At 48.3% G+C, this 9,153-nt stretch overlaps 1 protein-coding gene across 1 annotated transcript in view; it reads left to right on the forward strand.

Annotated features, from left to right (window-relative positions):
• ptprma (protein tyrosine phosphatase receptor type Ma) overlaps positions 1-9,153 on the forward strand; it is a 24,327-nt gene that overhangs the window by 5,735 nt on the left and 9,439 nt on the right. The window contains exons 3-7 of the mRNA XM_015024554.1: positions 1,334-1,412; positions 2,087-2,202; positions 2,272-2,446; positions 2,746-2,858; positions 4,040-4,220. Of these exons, the coding sequence (XP_014880040.1) occupies positions 1,334-1,412; positions 2,087-2,202; positions 2,272-2,446; positions 2,746-2,858; positions 4,040-4,220 (664 nt within the window). The remainder of the gene's footprint in view (positions 1-1,333; positions 1,413-2,086; positions 2,203-2,271; positions 2,447-2,745; positions 2,859-4,039; positions 4,221-9,153) is intronic.

The following is a 9,153-nucleotide window of genomic DNA, read 5'->3' on the forward strand; positions in this document are numbered from 1 at the left end:
AATAGCAGAATATTTAAAACCGTGTTTTGGATTTGTGAAACCTTTTTCTGATTTGAGAAACTTCAATAAAGGCTGATTTCAGACGTTTTTTGGATCTTGGTCACATGAGTTTAATTTTCAAAAGGTGCTATTAATCTGACGTATATCCTATTTCACTGAATCAGACTGTCTGGCATTCATATTTCAGTTTGGGATGTATTCATAGGACAAAAAGTCACATAACTGTGGTGCATCAGTGCCCTCCTCACAATGCCTCTCCACCAACATGTAGCACAAAGTTACGCCCCTGCTTTGGCAATAGGTTCCCTTTGGACAACCCAGTGTCCAACCTAGTTCCTAGTCCCTAGGTTGGGACTAGGTTGGCCGAGTCCCAACCTAGGTTCTTCCCTGGAGAACCGGTATATGTTCTGAATCGTGTCCTCCGGTTCGGTCTCCGGCACCTGGCCAATCAGAAACAGACATGCAGGTGTTTGAAGTGCCGCCCCATCATCGCAGCGAGGCGCACTAATTAGCTGCATCACCATGGCAACAGCTCATCCACCTCATCAGTGATGGAGTAAATGAAAGAGGAGGAGGAGGATGGAGAGAAGCAGAGAAAGAGTTCTGGAAAAGGAAGTGGAGGAAAACAGATGGAGGGAGGAGCGCTTCCTGTTTCTGGCCACGAACAGGAAGTGTGGCAGCGGTTTCCGTGACGATAAGACCATGGAATGTGTTTGCATTCCCAGAGAAGATCGCACCTGGTCCATCAGGAGCTTCCTGTTTGTCCCCGAGGCCTGAGAGGATATGTCCTCTCGGCTGCATGTCTGGACAGGGACACCTGGAGACACCAGGGGACAGCTGAGAGATGTCTGTCCTTGTACATGTTGCTGAGATCACAAGGTCTCAGTGCTGGCGGAGGACAGAAACTAGTGGAAGTGTCCTCTGGACAGTGGGTCAGGACGTCCTGCTGGACGGCACGGCGATGGAGGAGTGATGACCTGGACACTGAGCTTAACTAGAAGGTCTCTGTCCAAATGTCCAACAGTCTCAAGCCTATCTGGTTTTAAATCTACAATAAAGTTGCATAAATAAAAGGCAAATATATGTTGATCTGTTGCCTTTTATTGTTTATAGTTTGTTTCTTGACTTAAAGAGCTTTGAAAGGCACCTTCAGAAAAAATGTATTATCATTATTACAATAAAACTGTTAACAGGACGAAGAGATGAGTTTAAAACAAGTAGTTAGCTGCTGTGAAACTCGGTGCTGCCAGTTCTGTGGTAAATACGATGGATGTCTCAGCAGGGAGCCTGAACTGACCTGGAGTTGCTCTAACTGGACACTGGTGTCTTCCAGGTTCTGTTTGAGGCCGTCAGCACCGGGCAGAGAGGAGTCCTGGCCATCAGAGACATCACTCTGCAGGGACACCAGTGTAGTAAGTACACACACACACACACACACACACACACACGCAATGACAGCAAGCTCCGCCCCTTACCAGAGCAGGTCTCTAATTGATTAACGAGGTTTGGGTACCTAAACGGATAATAATGTAAAAAGTTCTACTGGCATCTTAAAAACAAGGTCAAAATGTGTGTGTGTGTGTGTGTGTGTGTGTATGTGTGTGTGTGTGTGTGTGTAGGCAGGGGAGCTCATTAAAATATAAATTGATTAGCATGGACTTTGATCCATGCGTCTGTTTATCTCACTGCTCATCCAAGCAGCCGCAGTTTAGATGCTGCCCTGTTTTTGATGTGTGTTTGTGTGTGTGTGCATTTGTTTGTAATACCTTGTGGGGACCATTTTCCTGACACATGCTATGTTGTGGGGACCCACTGCCCCTTGAGGGGACCGAAGGTGAAACGCTGTTTTTGGGTCAGGGGTCAGATTTAGGTCGAGGTGTGAATTGAGTTTGGTTAGGGTTAGGAAAAGGGTAAAGGTCAGGTTTAGGCTGTAGAAATGAATGGAAGTCAATGGAAAGTCCCCACAAAGATAGCCAGGCAAACATGTGTATATCAGTGTGTGTCAGAGGGAGTCGTCCTGTGTGACGCCAGGTGTGGCTGCTCTGTGTTGCTGACTCAGTGTTTGACCTCTGACCTCCCTGTGCAGTGAGCACACCCCACCCGCTGCACCTTAAGGCAGTGGAGGTGAACGCCGGCCAGACGGCCTCCTTCCAATGCACGGTGAACGGCCAGCCGCAGCGCCACCTGCTGCTCTACCTGCAGGTGAGTCCGCCCACAGCAACGGTCTGGCCACGCCCCCTTCCTCTCTCACCACCTCTCTTTGGGTCGCAGGGCATGGGGGGTCTGCAGGCCGTTGCCAAGGAGACCAGGCCGTTGAACTCCCGGCGTTACGTGGCAAGCTTCGACATCAAGAACACAACCAAAGGCAACTCGGGACGCTACCGCTGCATCGTCCAATCAGATCGAGGCGTGGGCGTGTCCTCCTACACTGACCTCACAGTCAAACGTGAGTCCTGGCCTCTGATTGGCTGCTGGACGCTGTCTGACTTTTTTCAGTGATGAAACCTGAATGTAGGAGACCTCTGTGTGTGTGCGTTCAAACTGGGTCAGGAGGAAGTGGAGCGGCTCCTCTGAGGATTCTGGGTAATAGAATCCAGGTCTGCTGTGATTCACCGAAGGTCACAAATATTAATTAACTCGTTAACTTTTCCCCCCTCGCTAAGAGGCCAGTGAGACCCTGAGGTGTGTGTGTGTGTGTGTGTGTGTGTGTGTGTTGGACTGATCCTGGATTTCTCGCTCCCTCAGAACCACCGGTACCAATTGCCCCACCTCAGCTCACTGCGGTCGGCGCCACCTACCTCTGGATCCAACTCAACGCCAACTCAATCAATGGAGACGGACCCATCATCGACAGAGAGGTGAGTCCTGGTCCATCACTGACCGTTGGTTGTGGTGGTCTGCAGGTGGCGGGTCGGGACAAACCGCCAGTCATCAACTGAGGTTCAGTTGATGACTGAACCTCAGTTCCATTCATTAGCTAGCTAATTAAACAGGTGCAGCAGCCATAGAACTCTGGAGGTTCTTCCCTCTTATTTATGATCCACATGATGATGAACCAGTTGATGACTGAACTGAAGTCAGTCAGTTCAGTCATCAGTCAGAACCTCCTGATGGGTCAGAAGGTTCTCCGGCTCTTTGCTGATGTACTGCGGTTTTCCAGAGGTCTGCTTGGTCTGAAGGGCCGGTGGTTCCTCATGTAAGGCCCACATGGAGTCCGAGAACTTTCAAGAGAGTTCCTGCTAGCTACTGGCAACATCGTACAGGTCCAATGCAGGAACCTGATGTTCCCCCTTTCTGGTTTCACTGGACTCTACTGAGGTTCTGGTGTGTTTGAGGAGTAGAACCTGTAAGGTTGTAGAAGATCTCAGAAAATGTTCCCATGGTTATTTGGTTCTGGATGCATCCACTCCTCATGGCACTGAACTCCTGTAAACATCAGCTAACAAGGTCCTGGAAATCTTTGAGACGGTTCTCAAGACGATCTGGTTGCATATCACTGAAGCTCCTCTTGAGTCAGGTTGGCATCTAATCATGCGTTCTCACCAGATCTTCTTCAATCCTGCTCCAGTCCACTTTAACTCGACTCCAGTCCGTTTGCCTAGTCAAAGTCCAGTTTGGTTGGTGTGAATGCCAATCAACCTCTGACCTCTGGTCCTCCAAACCTCATTCTGGGTTCGGTTGAAGTGAACTCTGGTTCGGTTTAAATGTGAACACCAAGCGGACCAGACACCACTCCAATAGCAGGAAGTGGACTGCAGCATAGGGCATTCTGGGTAAATACAACCAAAGCTAACGTGTTAGCGTAGCGCTAGCAGCAGAAATGGCTCCTGGTCTTTAGCCTAAAGAGAAATCCTCCAACCGCTAAAATCTGACACCTCCATCTTTTTTCCATCTGGTGAAGAAGGAAGTTGCTCTCAGTGTCTTCAGAGGTTTTTGTGTCGTTTCCTTTAGTGGTTCTTGGTGCAGCGCCCCCACAGGCCAGGAGGGGAACAGGTTGCTTAATGTAGCTGCTGGGTTCTAATGCTGTCCTGGTTGCCAGGTGGAGTACCGTACAACGGCGGGCATGCTGATCGACACCACAACTGTCGACAAGCCCACCCACAAGATTGGACACCTGGACCCAGACACAGAGTACGAGATCAGCGTTCTGCTGACCAGGCCCCTGGAAGGAGGGACGGGAAACCCCGGGCCACCGCTCAGAGCCAGGACCAAGTGTGCAGGTGAGTGAAGCCAGTGCTACCTGATGGATGTCTGGTCTGCAGGCCGCCTCGTCTCTTCAGGAGGTTAATGTTGGACCATTAATGCTAAGCTAACTCATCAGGCGGCTAATGGCCAACGGTGAGCTCGTTAAGCAGCCTGCTTCGTTAGTGCTGCGCTCATTAGCCCTGAGTGCTTAAACTGGAGCTCTAATAGCTGTTGCTTACTGGCTGGGTGAACACACACACACACACACACACACACACACACACACACACACACACACACACAAACTGATTTACTGTGTGCAAACAACAAACAGGATGTGATTAGCAATTAGCTAGCTAATTAAACAGGTGCAGCAGCCGTAGAACTCTGGAGGTTCTTCCCTCTTATTTATGATCCACATTTATTTTTTTATTATTATTGTTGCTGTTGTTGTTATTATCTGGGTTTGGTTCTGAAATGTTAAAGGTTTTATCTTCCGTTTATTTTCATGTCACTGATAACACGCTCAGTTATAAAATATTTAGCTTCCATAAATAATAAATATTTACAGCTCATTAAAAATAGATTGAGAGTGAAAGATGTTTATGGAGTAATTACTCTGACATGTTTGTGCAGAACAAAAGGACCAGCCAATAACTTCACTTATAACAATAATAATTATTCACAGTTTCCAGATGCTGGTTTCCCCTCCAGGTTCACTCAACATCAGAATCAATTCAGTTATTGATTTATTATTATTATTATTATTCATATTGATGCCAGTCTGAGTGAATTCCTAGCTGCAGGTCCGGTCTCAGGTTCTGGACTGGTTCTGATTGGGTGCTGCTGTGTTTTTCTGGACTCGTTGGGAGATCTGCTGACAGTTTGGAGATGAAATATGGAGCTGACCGAGGTTCTGCTGGTTCTGATGGATTTAATGACCAACTGATCGATCTTATCGATCTGTGGTTTCTATCAAGAGGTTCTGGGGGTTCTCGATGAAAACGAGCTTTAACGGCTGAAATGATTGATCACCCAAACTTGATTAATTGATCTCATGATCTAAGTTATGCATAGATTAATCACTAAGTGGAGAATATAAAAGAGTTTTTTGCTGAAAAAAACACTGAGTATTAATGAAGCTAAAAACTACAAAATATTGAAACAGTTATGATGACTCAAACCTCGTCAGGTCGTTTCATTTCATCTCCACCTGCTCCAGATTCAGTAAAGGAACATGATTATTGCCTTTAATGTTTATGATTTTTAAAATGAATTCAATTCTCTTCATTTGCGTCTTTAATTTATTTCCCATTTTGCATAAAATGGATGAAAACTGTTGAATGAAAAACCTGCAGAGTGTTTATTCAATCAATCATCAGAGTAATCAACCAAAATTCATTGATTACCACAACAACCACTAGCTGCAGCCTGAGGGCCAGGGACCGGTTCTGATTGGGTCCAACATGTTGGACCGGTTCTGATTGGGTCTGCATAACCGTCTAATGAGGAAGTTGTGGGTATTTAGTGAGATGAGCAGAACCTCCACCTGCACCAGGTGGTTCTGCTGGTTCTGCTCTGCCTGGTGCAGGTGGAGGTTCTCCAACAGGTTGGTGTTCTCTGTGATAACCTCCACCCGTCTGAGCTGTCAGCTGATAAAAACAAACGCTCCTCAGAGAGAACAGCAGGAAACAGGCAGAAACATGAAAAGACGTGTGTGTGTGTGTGTGTGTGTGTGTGTGTGTGTGTGTGTGTGTGATTGGCAGCTCAGGCTCTCGGTGAGCTTCTGAGTGATCATGTTCGCTCTGATAAAACTCATCTGTGTCTTCAGCTGCTTTTATTTATTCATCTGACTGGAGATGAATTATGGAGCAGTCGTGTGTGCGTGTGTGTGTGTGTGTGTGTGTGTCTTTAATAATGAATGAGCGTTCCCATCATTCCCGCTTTAGGATGCAGCGCTCAGTCAGGCGACTCGACTTGGTGACAAACATCTGCTGCCGCCAACCTCTGGCTTGGTTCTGATCGGTTCTGATCCAGCAGCTTCAAATCCTCCACTGATCCATCCAGACCCAACTGGGGCTCCAGAAGAACTTTTACACCCAAATCAAATCTTTACCGGTTCCACCCTGACCCAGATCCTCCTCCAGAACCTAACACCAGGAGGTCCATACATCTGCTGGATGAAACCAGAGAAGAACCGGTCCTGGTACCAGAGCTGCTTCGGTGGGAAGAACCTGAAATGAGGAACTTCAGGGTCTGTTCCTCTGGTTCTGTAAAACACATCCAGAGTTTGGACCTCTGCTCCAGAACCAGACTTGTAGACTGGAGCTGGTGGTTGTGTTGTAGATGTTCTGGACCAACTGTCGGGTTCTTTGTGGCGATCTGTAGAGAGCAGTTTGGTCCCAGATTCTCTGGACCGGTCCGTTAATCCTGAGGTTCTGATTGGACCAGCAGCTGGATGGTGTAGTGAAATCAGAACCTGCAGAACCTAAAGTGTGGTCCAAATGATTCTTGTTGATGTGACCAAAGTTCTGGTGGACCAACCAGAGACATTCCTGAGATAAACTTGCTGAAGGTTCTGGAGCCGAGGTCGGAACCAGCTGAACTCATGGCTTCAGAACTTGACCAGAACCAGAAGACCTTGCAGTCCTGAGATCCAGCCCGGTTCTGTTAACATCCATTAAAGCGTGATGGTCCGTTTGTCTGCAGGCTCTCAGGAAAACACCATCAATATTTCACTTCCCTCCATCCGGGCTTTTTCCACCTCAGATTTTCACGCTCTGTTCGCCGCGCCGCCGCGCATCACAGCGAAAACACCGCACCGCCACCGTGTACGGGTTGGGTTCCAGTTCTGGACTGGATGGAACTGAACCGGATCAGACTGGGTTGGGGTTTGTTGTATTTGATTGAATTGAACATTGTGATCTTACAGCGTAGAATCAAGTCAGTTAGTTTCTGAAGGAACGTTGATCTACAAAATGTGAGTACGGTGGCCCAGAGAGGTCAGAGCAGCATGTTGGTGGTGGACCTCAGATGACCAACACCAACCGATGGAGATTCTGTCCTCTGACAGAATCACGTCCTCATATTTACAGGAAGTGCCTGAATGCATCTTCTGCAGGGGGCGCTGCCTGCAGGGGGCGCTGCCACTGCTACATGCTATCTGTCCTTATCACACTGAATGTTAGAGAAGCAGGAGATCTGAGACCGAGGTCGGAAATATCATTCACAGCAGCTGCTCTGTGTGTGTGTGTGTGTGTGTGTGTGCGTGCGTGCGTGCGTGCGTGTGTCAGTGGCTGAATGCCAGAGTCATGTAGGAAATCTGTTTCAATCAGTCAGGGTGGCGTTGGCTGAAAAGGTCAGGCAGCGAGGCGGCGACTTTTCAGCAGTCAGACGTCATCTGGAGGAGGAGGAAGAGGAGAATGAGGAAGAGGAGGAACTGGAGGAGGAAGGCGGGTCACATGGTGCAGCAGGGGTCATCAGACCTCAAGTCGTTTAACAGCGACACTCTGGATATCCGAGCCGCTGCAGAACCTGAACACCTGTTGTTCCAGAGGAACCCGGTCCGACTGATTCCAGTCCAGATCTTTGGTTGGATCCGGCTGATTGCATCAGGCATTAGCTCCCGCCTCCTCAGCAAGCACATGGCGACAGTGGACAGGAACCGCTCTGAAGACGGGTCCAGACCGAGTCTCCTGCCGACCCGTTTGGACTTGAAGACTTGGTTGCTTAAATATGGAGCCAGAACAGAACGCCATTTGGTTCCATTAGTTCCAACGCAACAAGTGGCTGCTTGAAATGCTGCTGGACAGGGACATGTCCAACAGAGACGTGTCCAACAGAGAGACATGTTCAACAGAGACGTGTCCAACAGAGACGTGTCCAACAGAGAGACATGTCCAACAGAGACGTGTCCAACAGAGACGTGTCCAACAGAGACATGTCCAACAGAGACGTGTCCAACAGAGACGTGTCCAACAGAGACATGTCCAACAGAGACGTGTCCAACAGAGACATGTCCAACAGAGACGTGTCCAACAGAGAGACATGTCCAACAGAGACGTGTCCAACAGAGAGATGTGTCCAACAGAGACGTGTCCAACAGAGACGTGTCCAACTGTCACTCAGAAACATTTCTTCTTTGAGGAATTGAAGGATTTCATGAGGCGGCTTTCTCTTCCCCCCGGGGATTATGGGTAATAGGATCCAACTCAGCCCCTCCTTCTCTCCTTGAACCCCAACCCCAATTGTTGCCATGGCGATGTTAGTGCGTGTGTGACGGTGTGTGTGCTCTACATGCAGCAGGGTTTTAGCTCTGTCCGTCTTTCATCCCACAATCGAGAAGAAGCTCACAAGTGGTCCACTAACAGCCTCAGAGGGTGTGTGTGTGTGTGTGTGTGTGTGTGTGTGTGTGTGTGTGTGCGCAGCCACAGCTCAATAACAGGAAGTTTGTGAGCAGCCTTCATCGACCACACACAGATGAAAGGTAAGAGAGAACAGGAAAAGTATTGTTCTGCATGCGCGCGCGCGCACACACACACACACACACACACACACACACACACGGGGAGGCAGTTTTTGTCATGAGAAATTGCTCTGAGCTACTTTCATCCATCATTCCTCCTCTGAGTGGATCTCTGTCTGTCATCCATAAACACAGAAATACTGAACTCAGATTGGCTGCTATTTTTGTGTTTGTGTCTAGATGTGTCTAGGTGTGTATAGGTGTGTGTCTAGGTGCGTATCTAGGTGTGTGTCTACGTGTGTCTAGGTGTGTGTCTAGATGTGTGTCTAGGTGTGTGTCTAGATGTGTGTCTAGGTGTGTGTCTAGGTGTGTATAGGTGTGTATAGGTGTGTCTAGGTGTGTATAGGTGTGTCTAGGTGTGTCTAGGTGTGTGTCTAGGTGTGTATAGGTGTGTCTAGGTGTGTGTCTAGGTGTGTCTAGGTGTGTGTCTGAGCTCCATCTCG

The sequence above is a fragment of the Poecilia latipinna genome, unplaced genomic scaffold (genome assembly GCF_001443285.1).
Source record: "Poecilia latipinna isolate Pla-1442-1.1 unplaced genomic scaffold, P_latipinna-1.0 Scaffold3708, whole genome shotgun sequence".
Classification (NCBI taxonomy): Eukaryota; Metazoa; Chordata; class Actinopteri; order Cyprinodontiformes; family Poeciliidae; genus Poecilia; species Poecilia latipinna.